Here is an 18368-nt window from a genome sequence, read left to right on the forward strand (position 1 = left end):
CTGCTGGGCCCTGTGGCTGGTCCTGGCCGCTCTCTGTCCACTGCTGGCCAGTGTCTGGCCTCGGGCTAGCCACGCCCCTCTCTTTAGTGTTTCTGCCTGTCAAGCATTAGGTGACTAGTTATTCTGGAAGCTGGACCTGAGGACTTTCTGATGAAACTGGGCAAGGCTGGGACCCCCAGGACTAGAGGGTCACCCTGGTTGGATGAGCATATACTAGGTGGTCTGGTAGGGAGGAGACAAAACTATCTATAGGCCATGCCTATATGACAGGTGCCTTTGCTCAAGGGACAGGCTTTGTGTGCACGTCCATGTGTGTTGTTTTTTCAGTGTTGGTCCTTAGTGCCATTCACCTTGTGTTTTGAGAGGTTCTCTCATTGGCCCAGAGTTCATCCATTAGCATAGACTGGCCATCAAACCCCGGGTAATCCTCCTGTCTCTAACTCCCTAGTGCTGGGATTACAAATGTTCCCCATCTGATCAAGGCTTTTTTTTTTTCCACATGAGTTCTGGGGTAAAATTTAGGCTCTTGCAAGGCAAGCACTTTACCTACTGAAGCATCTTCCCAATTCCTGGGACAGCCTCTTCATCCGTCTGTCTTCTGCCCTATGTCTCCCTCATGAATCCACCCTTCTCCCGTGGACCTCTTTGCAAAGGGCTTTCTGAAGGAGAAAAATCAAGGTGCATCACAGAGGTGTGTTGCGTATTGGGGAGGGGCTCATTTCTAATTCTAGACTGTTCTGTCCTGTCTTCTGAGAATTAGACCTCCCTCTTTGTTGCCAAGTAGCTCAGGGATATATACCCACACCGTGGTGGAGGGTGACCGCAGGTGGCTTTAGTCAAGTCAGACAAGACAGGCTGCCCTTGGCCTGGGTCTGGAGTCTGTTTCTTCTGGGCTAGGCTGGAGTGCAAAACCACCTCCAGGAGCCATGAAAGCCAAGAGGTGCTGAAGCTTGCAGAGATGCATAGGAACAGAAAAGGTTCAGAGAGCAGAATGGAGGCTGTAGTGTATATGTGATTAGCTTTGTGACAGCCTCTGCGATTGAGGCGACCCCTGCAGGGCTGTGACATCTGCCATCTAATCCTGTCCCTTGGTACCTGTTAGGATCCACGCAGTCTAAGCTCTAGGTTCCAGTTTGGGGGATGGAGAAGCCCATGGGTAAGAACCACCTGGACTCTTTTGTGGGCAAACGTCAACAGATGGATAAGCCTAGATCGCAGGGAGAGCCAAGGAGACTCCGAGTGTGTTTCCTGGCCAGCTGCAGCCTCTGCTTCCCGCTGAGGGCCTGTGCAAAGCCGGCACCCCACCTTCAGCTGGCAGAACTCCAAGGGAGGGGGTTTTCCCGCGCTTGCCTAAGGTTAAGCCATGCATTCGGCATCCTCCTGAGGTCTTCCACTGAGGCGTTCCATTCCCAGCCGAGCTGTGATCATCTTTTCCTGCTGTCCCCAGATATCATCTCCCTTGGGTCTAATGCTCCCACCAGTAGCCAGTCTGTCTCCTCCCAGGTCGGGGGCATTGGGAGGAACAGTGAGGTTGCCTCTGAGAGGAAGGTAAGAGGCTGGGAGGACAGCAGAGGACAGGGGCTGGCTGAGCAGTTGCACATCTGGACCACTGGTCCTTCCTTGAACCACTCACTCCCAGCTCCCCACCCAACTCTTCCAATTGCACAGGTACAAACATGAGAAGCAGGGCAAGGACCTCACTCCACCCCTTTCTTCTTATAAGGAGTGGGCAGTTCTTATTAGCAAATACCCAACAGCTGCCAGAGACTTTACAGCCATTTTTTTTATTAGCTCTGCCTCACCAAGTCGCTCCGCCAGGGCAGAGCGGGCATCAGCATCAGAGGGCATGACCCTGAACTGAAAGAGAGAGCAGGTGTTTGAGGGAGACATGGGGGCTGGGGTAAGGGCAGAGCAGCCAATGGAAGCAGTCTGGTGATTTCAAGAGCTGTAAAAACTTCATGACCTCACACTTGGTCTCTTTCCAGCAGGGATGAGGGATGGCAGAGCCCTGGCAGGCTCTGGGCTCATAAGATTGCAGGGGGTGTGTTTAACCTACTTGCAAGAAAGAACTCTTCCCATCCCCTAAGAGGCTCTGTTTCCATGCAAACAATGCTGTCCAAATGAAAAGGCGCTCTCATCTCTTCATTAAAGCTCGGCCTCAGAGGACCCATTGCTACCTGAATCTTCACTCCTAGCCCGCAACGAGGTGCCGTGTGTATAAATGAAGACGTTTGAATTACAAAATGCCTTTTAAATAGAGTGCATTATACAACTTTGGTCCTGAAGAGTCTCCTCATTCGATTGCTGGGTTTTTGGCAAGGGATGTGAGGCCACAAGCCATTTTCTTCCCTCCATCTGTTCCTTCCATCCTCCTTTTTGGGCCCGAGCCAGATCTGAGCTTGCAGCTAGCCTGGGCTTGATCCTTCTGTGTGGAAGGAAGCCTGGAGGAGGCTGCACGTGTGGGAAGGGATGGATTGCATCCCCGTGCTCAGGAGATCACCATGGCAGCAGGGTACTGGTGGGACAGCCTGGATGGGTGGGGGGAGGTTGGTGGGAAGGAAGAACAGAAAAGATAGGTCCTGCATGAAAGAGAGGCTCAAGATGGAGGGAGGGAAGAAGCCTGTCCCTGAACGTACCCTACCTGTGCAAAGAAGGGAGCAAAGCAGGGCAGAGGAACCCACTTGAGTCTCATAGAGAAACCCACATCTCCCTACCACTCTCCTAAGTTTTGTTTTGTCTGGCTGGTACCCCAGAAACCTGGGCCTTCGGGCATGGTAAGTGCACACTGGGGTTTGCCCACAGTCCAGGAGCCTTTCTGCCCATGCCACACACCCACTGCCACCTGGGCTTGAAGTTTGAGTGGAAAGCTCCCTGAGAACAGTTCCTTAGATGTGAGAGCAGACCGGATGTCCAGAAAAGGTAGGGGTGCTTCTAAGAGAAGGCCCTTGAGTAGCATATGGAGAAAGGCAGAACTCGGGCCGCTGAGCTGGCTCAGCAGGTAAAGGTGCCTGCCTGAGTCCAGTCCCTGGTAGAAGAGAAATGCCTGCACAGAGTTGTCCCCGGAGCGCCACACATGCCCATACACAGCACATATCATGCACACTCGCTCAGTCGTGCAAAGTGATGCGCTTTAAAAAAAAAAAATCAAACCTGAGAGAATCAGGAAGTTGGCTCAGCAGGTAAAGGTGCTTGCTGCCAGACCTGCAAACCTGAGTCCTCCCACTCCTAGGACCCTTTGTGGTGGAAGGAAACTGACTCCCTCTGGTTGTCTTTTGACCTCAACACACATGTACCCGTGCTATGCAACACATATGCTCATACACACTCACGCACATACAATAGGTAAATAAATGTAACGAAAGTTTTAAATAAAAAATAAAGGCAGAAAGCCACTGAGGTGGGGAGGGGGACTTGTCTGGTCCCTTTAGAGGAAAGTCAGGCCGTGACTTTTAAAGGGAGCCGCACACCAGCCATGCTGTCCTTCCACGATGGCCCAGGAGAAATGGAAGCTGGTATCTGAGGATGTATTGCAGCTGCATTCCTAATGGCGAGAACCTAGAGCAGTGGGCAAAGAGATAGAGATATCCGACGGTGGGGTGACGCTCATAGCCAGAGCCACGCAAGAGGATGTGACTCAACCATGACCAGGAAGGAGCTGGTGTGGACAGAGCCACCCAGGAGTGTATGTCAAGATAATAGAAGCATGGAAGTTGTGTGTTAAAGGCTCTGCCCCCAGCTTGATGCTATGCCCAGTTAAAAAGAATCATTTTTAGTATATGTATGTGGGGCAGAGGGTGACAAAGACAGAGACAGAGCAACAGAGAGAGGTGAGGGGAGCGTGTGAGTGCATGTGGCTCGGCCCACGTATGCAGGCTGAAGAACAGCTTCCAGGAGTCAGCTCTCTGCTTCCACAACAGCCAAGGATTGTCACTCTTGCCTCTGCTGCTGGGCAGCGCACTCCAGGCTAGTGGACCCACAGGCTTCTGGGAGATTCTCTTGTCTCCACTTCCCATCTCACCCGGGGAGTGCTGGGATTAGAGATGCTCTTCCCGTGGGTCTGGGAACCGAAGGCAGCAAGCACTTTTACCCACAGACATCTCCCAGCCCAGTGGTGGAAGCTTTAAGAGGTGGGGCCTGGTGGGTGGTATTTGAGTATCTTACAGGGGAGAGTGGGACCTGCTTCCTCCTCCTTTGTCTCTTCTGGGATACCTGCAGCATTCTGTCATAGGCCCCAAAGTATCAGAGCCAAACCCTATGAGCTGAAATCTCTGGAACACCTGTGCCAAAATAAACCACGCCTTCGTTTATGGTGATTGTCTCAGGTGTTTTGTTGCAGAAGCAGAAAGCTAAGGCAGAAAGCCAATATAATGCAGCAGGCACTGGAAGAGAACTTATAGCAGATCCTGAGCAGTGGCTTTCGCAGGGACAGATGGATCTGCCGTCTTCTAAGGATGGGAAAGTGGCTTGCAATAAGGCACAAAGAAGTTTCAGGAGCAGTGCATGGGGTCATTATGCTGATGGTAGCCATAGTTCCCATACACTGGGAACCTGTGACGTCTGTCAAGTTTAAATACACCAACACTGAAGTTCATCCGTTGCACTTCAGTAAAGCTCAGGACAAAACTTAAAACCAGCAAGCGCTGGGGAGGAGGCTCGGTTGGTGAAACCCTTGCTGTGCAATTGTGAGGACCTGAGTCTGGTCCCCAGCATCCATATAAGAAGCCAGGCTCAGTGGTGCACAATTGCTATCCCAGCGATGAGAGGCCAGAGACGGGCAGATCCCTGGAACTCGCTGGCCGCCCAGCCTCACTTGATTGGTCCTAAGTCCCACTGAGAGAGACCCAGGTTGTCTGAATCCTGAGGAACAGTAGATAAGGCTGGCCTCTGGTCTCTACATACACGCACACCCGTGTGCATATGCACCCACATACATGTGAGCACACACAAACACATGCGCACATACAGGGAAACAAAAAATGCAGCTAGTAAAATAGGGGACTGGAGAGATGGCCCAGGGGTGAAGAGCACAGGCTCCTCTTCCAGAGAACCCAAGTTCAAACAGCTGGCTCACAGTCACCTGTAGCTCCAGCTAGGGGCATCGGACACCTCTGGCCTCCTTGGGCACCTGCACCCCTGTGAACAGACACATGCATGTAATTAATAATAAAGAATAATAATGTAGAAAAATTCAGAGCATAGAAAAGCCCAGCAGAATGGTGAGGCTTCTGGGAGATGTGCAGAGCAATGCTAACTCACCTAGATCATCGCAAAAGCCCCAGAGGCCACATTTTTTTTAAATGATGACCTTATTCCTGAGGCAGGTTCATTACTGTCCAGCTCAATTCTTCTGAGAAGGAGGGGGGTGTGCATGCAGACAAGACAGCAAAACAAGTTCCCAGTGTCTCCATTCAAGCATGCATCTCTGTCTGGTTCCTGGCTATAGACTAAGAATTGAAAACAGTGTGAGGCGGTGGCTTAATAATTTGTCTTAAAATTTTAATCAATTAATGGCATAGGAGAAAGCAGGAGGGCAAGCACTTAGAACTTGTCTGGCTCAGTTCTATGTGCATTTGTGTGCTCCTTCACTGAGTCTTTGTAAAGATTAATCGCTGGCTCCCCTGGTTCCCCAGCAAGGCAGAAGGAGGCCACACACTTGGCCTTCCTTTGCCTGGTCGGGCTCCTAAGTCCACTACCTGAATTCTATGAGAGTCTGAGGCTCTCTTCTGTGGCCAATCAAAGCCAAGATTGGCAAGGCGAGCAGAGAGGCTAAAAGCCTTCTGGAACTTGACAAAGTGCTTGGGAGATACCCCGGATTCCCTGAAAGCTTAGAACAGAGAATTTAGGGAAACAAAAAGCCATCCTTCTCCTTCCAGCAGGGAGGAAGCATATGGCTCTTGTTACCTGGGGAGGTGGCAGGCTCAGAATAGAAACACACAGGGGCAGCAGAGGCCAAATCGCTCAGGAGGAGCTCAGCTCAGGAAGCTGTGAAGTGCAAGGGCAGAGTGAGGAGGGGCAGGGAGTGCATGTGCTTGTGCCCGCCCCCCCATCTGCCACCTCTGGCTTGGGTTCACACCAGGGCATCTACCTGCTCACCTTGTGACTAGCATCATGCCACATCATGCCTGTGTGCCTCAGTTTCCTTGTCTGTGCAGTGGAAGATCATAGCCCTGCTGTAGGAGTCGGTGAGTTGGGGAAACGCTCATTGAGAACCTTCCCTGTGAATCTGCACAGGCTAGCACTTCTGGGGCTAAAAGCCCACCCATTGCTGTCACACCCAATCATCAGATGGGAAAAGTGAGGCCTTGGGGGATGGGGAAACAGCTTCCACCAACACCACAAGCTGGCCAGGTTCACCAGAGACTCTGGCCTTTAACAGCTGTTTTCACTGGCATGTACCTCCCAAACACTTAGGAGCACTTAGCTGGAAGGCAAGAAGCTTTTAGAAAGACCCCCAGGGCTGGGAAGGGAGGTGGGTGGATGGTGGTTGTAGGCAGACACAGAGGAGAGGGAGCTGGGTCTGTCCACACAGAGGATGAGCAGTCGGGGCAGCCTGCCTGGCAGAGGCGGCTCAGGAACTCTACCAGCCTCTAGGATCTATGTCACTGGACACTCATGATGCACCAGCCCTGGGCGGTACCCTGAGCCTGACAGAAGTCACATGCTCTCCTCAGAGGTCCAGATGGCGGCTGAGACTGAGCTGGGGGGTCACATATTGATCCAACAGGCACTGGAAAGAGGGAAACTCTCGGAGTATGGATAGAGTAACTGGTGAATATCTCCACACCACCACAAAGCTCAGCCTTGAGAGGCACACAGTAGGTCTAAATGCTAGGGCACATAGTTGGTCTAGACACCGGTAGGCATAGATCAGGGCAGACAGTAGGTCTAGAGTCCAGGCCACATAGTTGGCCTGGATGCTGAGGTACACAGCTAATCCAAATATCAAAGCACACAATAAACTGAGGTACCAGGACATACAGTAGGTTTAGATGCAGGTAACACAGTAGGTCTATATGCAGGTCACACAGTAGGTCTAAGTCTGTGTGCAGATGTGGCCCTCGGTGCCTGCCCCGCGCCACTCCACACTGCAGAAGCCGCAGTGTCAGCCCTCATCCTCCCCAGGATGAGGCTCAGACCAGCAAGCTAAGGCAACACTTGTGCTCCCCCTGTTCCCAGCTTTTCACAAACACAATTACTCGCCTTTCAGAGATGCCGTCAGTGTTGGTAAACTCCAGCCGCTAAACTGCATTGCCCCTATCTGCACACAAACGCCGCGGTTATTAATAGTTTATCGATCTGATCTCAGGCCATCACCAATGAGAGCGGCCTCCTCCCCATCCCCTCAGCCCCCTGCTGCCTGCGAAGACCTTCTACCCAGCCTTCTGATCAATGTGGCTGGGGGCGGGGTGGGCTCTGGGCCACTTAATCCACTTTCCGAGGACAACAGGGGAAGCAAGATCTCAGGGTTTGATGAAGGAGACGAGGCGGTTAGGTGTGGAGCAAAGCTGTGACCTGGCAGCTGCGGATCGGAGATGAGAGCCAGGCCGAGCCTGGGGATGAGGCTGCGTCTGGATTCAGATGGTAGCTGAGATAGGAGAAAGGTAGCGTGGGGTGTCTGGGGACTCTTATCTTGGCTACTTTCCCATGATTTAAGATTATCCCAAGTAAAAATGTTATCTTATAAAGCAGGAACAAGGTATATGCAGGAAGAAAGAACGAGAACAGAGGAGCTGTGACTGGAGGGAGGGGAGGTAGTGGGGCTGTGGTAGCTGAGGAGGCTCTGTGGGAAGTTCCTGGCCATTTTCTTCCAAAGACTGAAAGCAGTTTTCAGAGCGGTTTAGAGGGGAGTACTTGGTCTGGATTCTGCCTGGAAGGGGCATTAAAAGGTACAGAGAAGCCCCACTTAAATCCTGAGCCTGGCTGCAGGAGAGAACGGGGCGGGACAGAGTGGAGAAGGGGAAACAGTGCAGCTCAGGACTCGAGAAGAGGTGGACGCCCAGGACCTGTCCACTCACTGCCTGGGAGAGTGGGACGAGAACTGTCATGCTTGTACCCAGTAAATGCTCTTGGTTAACGGTCCAGCCAGGCCAGGCAGAAACCCTGGAGCCCAGCGAGGAGCACTGAGTGGAGCTGTAGGAACAGACCCAGATGGGAAGCTGTCTTTTCTTTAAAAGCGCCGTGCCACCACGTGTCCACTGAGCTGTCTCCCACACCACCTGTGAGGTGTCAACCACACATCACCCAAACACATGGCTTGTGTTACCGTTACTTGAGCATGTCATCAGCGGAGCGGCTCCCAAACATGTCCCCAGTGCTGGGGTCACCTACACCCCTCCGCCATACCCCTACTATCTGGTGATGTCACCTGGGAGCCCATCCCCTGAGCCCGTTTCTTTACACACCCCTGCACCTGTCTCCCTCGAAAGTCACTCAAGCAGGTCGACTGCATAACAGACACCTGTGAGCATAGCCGAAACATGTCACTTAAGGTGGTTGTCACTCAGCTCCCAGGCGCAGCGAGTAGTTGCTGTTCTCAATCTAGCTGCATTAACAAAGGACATCATTCCCAGGGGAGAAGGGTTCCCTGCTGTTCCCACCGTCAAGACACTTCCTTCTGAGAGGAGGAGTGGAAGGGGCGGGGGCGGCATCCCCCCTTCCCCCGCGCGCCCACGGAAAGGGCCCTCCCCACACTTCAGTCCCTCCTGACAGTGCGGAGACCAGATGGCAACCTCTGTGGAGTCTATGGAAATGAGGATGTTGTTTATGCTAATGAGTGCTGGGCGCTGTGCGAGGGAGGGGCCACTAGAGGAGCTGGCTCAGCTCAAAGTGACAAAGAGGCTGGGAGCCCAGGTGGGGGGAGTGGCATGTGGGGGTCGGGGCATAGAAGTGACTCATAAGCAAAAGAAGCTGAGACAGGCTGGAACCTGAGGTTAAACTGCTCGGCTAAAGATTAAAGAGGAGCTCGGAGCAGGCAGAGGGGGAGGAAGGATTGCTCGGAAGGGGACTCCCAGTTCAGGAGTTGCCCGGGAAGAGCCTTGAGCTGATAATGGTCTCTCCACTTCCCTCCCCACCACGGGCCTCCGCAGGAGGTCTAGGCTGGTTAGGTGGAGGAGGACCATGAACAAATGTGGGTGTCTCCCCTGGTTTTCTCCCTGCTCTGAAAATGCAAACGTCAACACCAAGGCAGAATGCTCAGAAAGAGGCCAGTATAGGTTGGGATGTGAGGAGATCCGGATTTGCCTAGTGTAGTACCAGGTTGAGACTTCTGCTAGCCAAAGTTCCTGGATACTCCTTGGCAGGAATTCTCTCCCTTGGAGGCATCACAGGGTGAGGGTCACCCATGGCCTCTGGACAGGTGTGTGCTGCGCTAGCAAGTCTGTCTTCACTTAGTTCCGGGATGGGTCATCTCCATTTTTTTTTATAAGAAAGTGGGTGCTCAAAGGTATGGCTTCCCCAAAGTTCCGTGGGTTCCACACAGCGGGGAAGCATCATTTAAACTTGGTTCTTTGCAGCCTAGATAGAAGAAAGGGGTGCCTGGATTATGACCAGACCCCAGGAGAAAGAATGGCATACCAACTCATTCTGGAATGACCTGACCCTGTAGAAAGATCTAGAACATGAATCATCAGACTCTAGTCTGTTTAGCCACAGCTTGTGAACTGAGAATGTTTTAACGATTTTTAAATGGTTGGAGGAGAAAAAGAAAAGTATGAGTATATTCCGTGACATGAACATTCTGAGTGGCAGAAAACTCAATAATCACAAATAAAGTTTTATTGGAACCCTGGCACATTGATTGGTTGACAGATTCTCTTCAACTGTCTGTGTGCTATGAGGAAACAGTGAGAAATTACAAGAGATCAGCTTTTTTTTAGATTCGTTTTTTAATTGTATGTGTATGAGTATTTTGCCTACATATATGTATGTACCCCATGTGTGTGCAGTACCTGTAGTGGCCAGAAGAGGGAGTCAGATTCTCTGGAACTGAAGTTACAGACAGTTATGAGCTGCCATATGGGTGCTGGGAATAGAACCTGGTCCTCTGCAAGAGCAACAAATGCTCCTAACCACTGATCTATCTCAACACCCATGTGTGTGTGTGTATGTGTGTGTGTATTAATTTGCCTATGTGTTTCTGTGTCTTTGGGTGGGTATGTACATGAGGGATCAGAGATGTCAAATTAGATTCCCCTGGAGCTGGAGTTACAGACTGTTATGAATCATCCAATGTGGAGGCTAAGAACCAGACTCAGGTCCTCTGAAAAAGGTCCGGGCTGTCTCCTCAGCCCCAAAACCAACTTCGATGGGGGAACAAAGCCTGAGCTATTTGCTCTTGGGCCTTTCCAATGAAAAGGCAAGAAGGAAGTATAGGGGGACTCCCACACCATAGATCTGGAAACCTCGGAGGCAGAGCCAATGGCCTGAGTGTGGAGCACTGGTCAGTTGTCCTCTGTCCCTGTCTATGGCGGGGATTCCTTGGAGGCAGGAACATAATTGTGCTTCTTTTGGTGTCCTTGGAACTGGGCATATGGTGTCCATGGCAGTATGGAGGCAGGACTCCAAGGCCTCACGATGACAGCTATACAGGATGGGGTAGTCATGATCGTCTCCTGCCACAGTTTACCTGTTCATGGAATGTAGGGACCACATGGAATGCATTGTGGCTGTGACAGGTTACATGGGAACGATTGCTGGTGGAACAGTTTGGGAAGGAGTAGGAGGTGTGGTCTTGGAGGAGGTATTTGACTGCAGTGGGCTCTGAGGTTTCAAAAGCCTATGCCAGGCCCAGACTCTCTCTGTGCCCCCTCCCTTCAGATCAGCTACTGTTTCAGCACCGTGATGATCATGGACTCACCTCTGAAACAATACGCCAGCCCCTAATTAAATGCTTCCTTCTAGAAGTTACCTTGGTCACGGGATCTCTTCACAGCAATAGAACAGTAACTAAGACAATGGTGGTTGCGAGGAATGAGTGGGGTCAGGCCTCATGCTGGTAGCCACCCTCGAAACCTGCATCACCCAGAGGGCATCCTAAGAGTGTCACATGACCAGCCCAGCAGCTGCTCTTGGGCACAGCTCAGGGCAAACATAGCACTCACTGTCCCCCTTTGAAGCAACAGACACAGAGCCTGTATACAGTCGGTGCTGAATAAATGCCACCATCCTCCCAGCCCAGATCACAGGTGTGCAAAGTCTTCACCGAGTGGATGAGTGGAGCCCGAACAGGTGTGCACGGGGGTTGGTCTCCTGGAACACTGCCTGCTCACCCTTGTAATACAAGCCTAACCCTTTCATCTGCTCCCCTGCAGGCTGCCTGAGGTCCGGATCTCAGACAACGGTCCCTATGAATGCCACGTGGGTATCTACGACAGAGCCACCAGGGAGAAGGTGGTCCTCGCCTCAGGCAACATCTTCCTCAATGTCATGGGTGAGTCTGTGACCCGGGAAGGAGGGATGTGGCATGGGCGTGTGCATGCACACACTTGCAGGCTCACAGGAACTGTTCTGGGACCCTTTGTCAAATCCCTGTGGTTTGTGTATGACCCTCTCCCATCCACTGCTTTTGGCTGGGAGGAGGAAAAGGTCAGACTGTGGCAAGGCTGTGACGGTGGAACCTGGTCCCAACAGCCTCTTGCTAGGGACCCATTCTCTTCCCAGTCCCAAGCTGTAAGGACCTGTGCCTTGTCCCTTATCCTCATGTATTCGTGTGTGACAGGCTGCTCCTGGATTGGACTAAAGGAGTCACAGAGGGAAGCATGACTGCTGTCCAGAGACAGCAGGCTACCACAGCCCCTGAGCCACATTTATAGAAGGTTGGCAAGGGATGTCGTCCCTTGAGCCACCAGCTATAGGCCCTGTGGCATGGTATGGCTAGTGAAGGGAGGCCCCGAGCCTATAGCCACTGCAGCTGCTTTTCCTAGTGGAGGCCAAGGCCGTATCCGTAGAAGCCCTGAGAAGCACGTTCCATGAGAATCTTCTACAGGTGATGACTGCCCAGGAGCCTCAAGGGAAGGAAACCAGCACCTCAGTTATAATACACACTCCCCCCTCCCCATGCTCCTCCCAGGGCTTTTCTGGGGGTGTAGCAAGGCCAGAAAGTCAGAAAACATTCTGGGCTGAGTATGGGGCTCCTGGGTTCTCACCCTGCCTCTGTGTCTAAATTTGTGTAGCCGTGAGAGGAGACCAGTTGATGTGACATTGGCTGGATCAACCTCACCCAGCCTTGGTTTCCCCACTGGAAATGCAAGGCCTTGCTGTGAGTGGTCTCCGGAAGTCCCACCAGCACGTTGCTCTTGCCAGAGGAACCCCCATTCTGTGGCCACTCCCCTGTGGGAATGTTGGGGCTTAGCCTTGACCCAGTCTCTGTGTCTCTGTTTTTCTTATCAAATAATATTTGTCAGGGCAACAAAGCCTGTTATACTCTGGCAATCAATGAGAACACAAAGGCCCTGCGGAAAGTCCTCGATCTAGGGAAATTGAAAACCTCCAAAGGCCAGACCTCTGGAGCAACATTGATCCCACCGCAGTAGCTTGGGGAGAGGTGGCATTGCTGGGCAGACTGGCCGGCTCCTCTGACAGAGCATGCTCAGTGTACAACCCTGCTTTGGCCGCCCCAGGGAAGAAACACAGCTCAGCCTACATCATCCAGGGGCTCCCAGGCCAATGAGATAGGTCCCACTATTTACTCATCAAATGTTTATGGAGCATCCAGGGCACCTGCTCTGGGCCTAGACACAGGGACAAACTTGGAACAGAACCTACGTTCTCGTCCTTGGTGTGTTTGCAGTGCAGGGTGTGAGCCAGGCCTCAGACACAGGCGCAGATGAAGCAATACAATGGCAGGTGACTGTGACAGATGCTGGCAGGAAAGTAGAGGAGGACAATGGGCAAAGAGGACATCTGAAGGAGGACGTGTTAATTAGGATGGAGGGACTCAGAGGAGGCCAAGTCCCTCTGCGGCCACTGGGCGCTTAGCCAGGTGCACACACACACACCCACGAACCCATCCATGTCTCTCCATCCTCACAACTAACCAGGAAGGAAAGACTATCATGAACCCCTTTTTGTTTGTTTGTTTTTGTTTTCGAGACAGGATTCATGTAGCCCAGGCTGGCCTCTAGCTTTCTACCCAGCCAAGGGTGACCTTGAACTCCTAAGCTTCCTGCTTCTGCCTTCCCAGTGCTAGGACTGAACCCAGAGTTTCATGATTACAAAGCGAGCGCTCCACCCACTGAGCTACACAACTGGACTTTTGAGGAATATTTTGTAGATGCCTCTCTCGTAGACCATGGTGTTTATGAGTCATCCGAGGAGGAGTGAAACTTCTGGAAGCCTGGAGTGCTTCTGGGAGTGGCAGGGAGAGTGGGAGTGTTTTGCCTCTCTGGTTTCCCAGGGCCTCCTATCTAGAGTCCACCTGTCTCTGCACCTCACCTGGAGAAGGAGCCAGGAGCTGTGGCAGCCTTGAGAAGGGCAGCAGCCACCCGCTATTCCTGCCACCTGAAGAAGTCTTCCCTGCAGTGGCATTGCATGCCACCCACCCATGAAGTCACTATGACAGCATGCCTTCCTTTCTGTGGGGTCTGCACCCAGTGACTCAGCAACTGTCAATCAAAATTGGAGCGGGGGTATGATGATAGGTGTGTTGAGTGTCCTTGCCCATGCGTGTGCACAGAGCCCAGAGGAAGGCATCAGGTGTCTTCTATAACTATTGGCCCAGTAGCAGGCTTTTTCCATGGACGGGAAGCTTGGGTTTGAGGCTAGACTGGCAGTCAGCAAGCCCCAACAGTCCTCCTTTCTCTGCCTCTGTGTTGGACACACTCAGAGCATATCCAGTTTATGCAGGGATGCTGGGATTCGAACTCCAGTCCTCACGTTTGGACGGCAGTTTTTTTTTTAACCACTGCCTTTGTGCTCTCATTGATTGCCAGAGTAAAACAGGCTTTGTTGTCCTGACAAATGTTATTTGATTAAAAAAAAAAAACAGAGACACTGAGGCTGGGTCAAGGCTAAGCCCCAGCATTCCCACAGGGGAGTGGCCACAGAACGAGCACTCCTCTCCAGCTCAAAGAGATTTAAGTTTTATTTTTCCATGTTTGTGTGTACGTGTTTGCTCGTGTGATGAGTGCATGTACGTGGGCGCATTTGCATGTGATACTGAGAGGCCTCCTCAATTGCCCTTCTACGCTATTTGTGGAGACAGGGCCTCTCAATCAACCCCAGAGCTTGCTGCTATTACCAGTCTGTCTATCCAGTTTGTTCTGGAGAATTCCAGGTGGGCGGCAACACCTACCCAGCATTTACGTAGATTTGGGGGATTTGAACTCCAGTTCTCAAGCTTGCAACAGAAGCTCTTTAACCTGTTAGCCATCTCCCCAGCCCTGAGAGGCTTTGTTTGTTTGTTTTTAATTATGCTTCCTTCACCTCCACAACATTCTTCAAATATGTCTGTGCCAAGGTCAGTTTCCAAAATCACAGGCCCTCACAATCTAGACTTATCTGTGACCCTGCCTGGATCCTTTCTCGGTGTTTCAGAGACCCTCCAAGCAAGTAGAGACCATACAATGCCCAGGTCCCCTTTGTGCCACGAGGGTGTGACAGCTGACAGTGAGGCGGGGTGGTACCCCAGATCTAGGAGCACAGAGAGCCTCCCAGGATAGTGAGGAGAGGAGCCGAGACTGTGGACAGGGCCCAGGGTACCTCCATCAAAGTCATCGCACGCTGTCAGTCGGCCACAGCTTCTCACAGAGGCCTCTGGGTGGAGATAAAACTGAAAGAGTGGCTGTAATTTCACGCCTATCATATCCTGCTATGTGGTAGGAAAAGACATTCAGGAGGCCCGTGAGCGACACTCAGGGTGTGTGCTGCACACAGCCATTAAAATGTTTTTATCCAAGCCGCTGACAAATCGTGAGCCAATTTGAGAGCTGCGTGCTGGGCTCTGGGAATATGTGGCTTGCACAGAGTCACGGGAGGATGGTAAAGCTACCTCCTGGAGGTGCAGGTCATGGGGGGGGGGGGGAGGTGAGCGTGTTAAGGGGCTCGCGTTACAAGCAATTAAACATAATGAGGCCTGGGCTCTTCGCCCCTGTCGAGGCTGAAGTCTTCCTCCTGGCTGGCCGGGGTGCCACCTCAGGTCATAGCATCTTGCCTGTGCTGGTCCCAGCTCAGTGCACACACCAAAGCTTGCCACATGACCCTCCAAGGGCTCCTATTGACATGGCTGTCCTTGTTTTACAGGGCAGGGAGCAAAGGCCCTGAGAGTTAAGAGACCTGCCCTGTGAGTGACAGAGCCTGGGGCTAGCAGGTCGTATCTGGCCTGCATTGTTCACACCCAGCAGCTTTAACTCCATTCATACTCCCAAGGGAACACCCCCCCACCTTTGTCATAGGTTGTTTGTAACCCAAATACCCATCATAGTAGGGTGTAGGACAGAGGCCTCACTCACCGAGGCCAGGTTGGAGCATCTGGCACTGGACTCTCCTGTAGGCAGGTGGGGTTGGGGTACCCAGGTGAGGATGTAGGGGTGTAGGTGGAATTTTCTTTCCCAGCTGCCAGTCCTAAGTAACCACAGAGAGGCTTAATTACAAATGCTCAGTAGATAGCTCAGGCTTATTACTAACTAGCTCTTACAACTTAAATTAACCCATTTCTGTTCCTCTATGTATTGCCACATGGCTCGGGACTTTACCCATCCTCCAGCATATCTCGCTCCCTCTGGATCTCCTGCGACTTCACTGCTTCTGCCTTCTTCCTCCTAGCATTCTGCTTGGCTGTCCCACCCATACTTCCTGCCTGGCTTCTGGCCAATTGGTTCTTTATTAACCAATGAGAGTAATATATAGTCACAATGTACAGAAGGATTATTCTACAACACAGCAGTTTGGAGAAGGGAGAGCAAACATCCACACTGCCTCCATTCCTATTCCCTCACACCTCCCCTCCGCTGCCCGTAACAACCGTTTCCTCTCAACTATTCCTAGCAGTGCACTGGACTTGAAGTCCTGGAGATGAACTCCTGTTAAGTTAGTATCTACTTCTGATATGACATTCAACTTCCTTTCCAAAAAATAGTATTAAATAGTTAATAATACATAATGTCTTATTTTAAAGACAGGGTCTCATGTAACTCAGGCTATCCTCAAACTCAGTGTGTATCCAGCAATGACCTTGACCTTCTCTTTTAAGAAAATGTATACATTTTTATTTTATGTGTGTGTTTTGTCTGTGAAGCATGTGCACGCATTATCTTCAGAAGCCAGAAGAGGGCGCCAGATCCTCTAGAACTGGAGTTGCAGATAGTTGCTCACTATCATGTGGGTGCTGATAATTGAACATAGGTCCTCTGCAAGAGAAACCAGTGCTCTTAACCACTGAGTCATCTCTCCAGCCTCCCTCTTGAACTTATACTCTTCCTGCTTCCATCTCCCAAGGGCTGGGATTATAGGCATGCACCATGCCAGGTTACATGAGGTGCTGGGAACAGAACCCAGGGCTTCTCTGCAAACACTCCACCAGCTGAGCCCAGAAGGTCTTTTTTGTCCAAATAGATCAGAAAGTGACTCCCCTGTCTGCCTCGGGTCACTCTCTCGTCTAATCTTCATCTGGCAAGTGTTTATTGAGCAGTTAGCAAGCACTTCCAACCCTCAGCCCACAGGCCGGGTGTGTGGCTCCGGATAGTTACGGATGTGGCCCACCGAAAACTGAAACCTACTGGAAGCCTTGTGAGATACATTTTGCAGTTTGTAGATGACAGCGTCATATGGCAAGGTCAAAAAGTCAGACGCGTCTGTGACGCTTTCTAGGTACCATCCTGTGCACTGGAAGAAGACAAACAAAAGTGCCATGGACTTCAGGTGCAGACCAGAAAGTGGGCTCTGAGCCTGTGTGTGCCCAAAAATGTGGCATAGCGGTCAGGGACCAGCAGAGAGAGGTGGGGTTGTTTTGAACAGGGCCCCTTGGAGAAGATGGTATTTGGAGAAGGTACGATGGCCACTCAGGAGCACATTTCTCAGCAGCCTCCAGCCCCAATCCAGGCGAAGAGTTCAGTGGAAAGCAAGGCAGAGTCCTCACCCTGTGACCTCCTTCCAACAGGGATGACACAGCTTGAGATCCCCACATGACCCTTCAAAAAAACGTGCTCATTTCCCAGGCCTGCCTGGAGCTTGTGACCATGAACTGGTAGACAATGGTCACAGTGACTGGCCACTGGTGACTGTCACGGCCTTCATGGCTCTGCTCCGTGACCCAGTCCTCCTTCTTGCGAATCGGTCTCTGTGCCACGTGGTATCTCTTTCCACAAGGTTGTGCCGCCCTGTCTACTTTTCTTTCTTTCCGATTTTATTTTATTAGAGTTTATTTTAAGACTGGGTCTCATGTAGCTCGGGCCGGCTTGGAACCAAGGATGGCCTTGAACTTCTGATACTCCTGTGTCTGTCCCAGATGGTGGGGCTGTTTACAGGCCTGTGTTTACAGGCGTGTGCCACCACATGCTGGGGATCTAACCCAGGGGTTTGCACACGCTGGGCAAGTACTCTACTTATGGAACCACATCCCCAGTCCCTTCACTTTCTCCTTCCGAGGCCACCAGTCATTCGATTAAGACCCGCCCTGGTCCAGGATAGTCTCATCTCACTCTAATTACACCAAGAAGGTCACACTCTCGGGGACTAAGGCTTAAGACTTCACCATATGTTTGGGGAAACAGCTTTAAGCCATGACTGCAATGGAGCACAGAGGGAGGAGGCTGCAGCTGGGAAGCCACCGCTCTGTGTTCCCAGTGATACGGTCACCCGTCGTTGTGTGAGCCCTCACACACCAAGCTCTGCTCTTGGTGTGTTCTCCTCAGGACACTCAAGCATTGAAAGGGGCAATTCTGCCACTTTCCCTCTGACAGAGGGCAACAGAAAGGTGGTGTTGCTTGCCTGGGTTCTCCAGCCAGAAAATGGGGGGTGGGTGGGAGGGTGGGAAGCAAAGACTTATCCTATGCCATAACTAACCACCTGTCTTAGTCGGCGTTCTAGTGCAGTGAAGAGACACCATGACCACAGCAACTCTTACAAAGCAAAGCATTTAACTGGGGCTGGCTATAGTTCAGAGGCTTAGTCCATTGTCATCCTGGCAGGGGAGCATGACCCTGTGCAGGCAGACATGGTGCTGGAGAAGTAGTTGAGAGTTCTATACCTGGATCCACAGGCAGCAGGAAGAGAGAGCCGCTGGGCCTGGCTTGGACTATTGAAACCTCAAAGCCCACTCCCAGGGACACCCTTCCTCCAACAAGGCTATACCTCCTAATCTTTTCAAATAGTGTCACTCTGGTGACCAAGAATTCAAATCTAGAGCCTATGGAGGGCATTCCCACTCAAACAAC

At 51.7% G+C, this 18368-nt stretch overlaps 1 protein-coding gene across 1 annotated transcript in view; it reads left to right on the forward strand.

The window, feature by feature from the left end:
- Igsf21 (immunoglobin superfamily member 21) overlaps positions 1–18368 on the forward strand; it is a 219290-nt gene that overhangs the window by 172394 nt on the left and 28528 nt on the right. Inside the window, exon 4 of the mRNA XM_041651210.1 lies at positions 11310–11428. Coding sequence (XP_041507144.1) covers positions 11310–11428 — 119 coding nt within the window. The remainder of the gene's footprint in view (positions 1–11309; positions 11429–18368) is intronic.

The sequence above is a fragment of the Microtus oregoni genome, unplaced genomic scaffold (assembly GCF_018167655.1).
Source record: "Microtus oregoni isolate MIOR12 unplaced genomic scaffold, Mior012 000005F_ref0000423, whole genome shotgun sequence".
In the NCBI taxonomy this organism is placed as follows: domain Eukaryota; kingdom Metazoa; phylum Chordata; class Mammalia; order Rodentia; family Cricetidae; genus Microtus; species Microtus oregoni.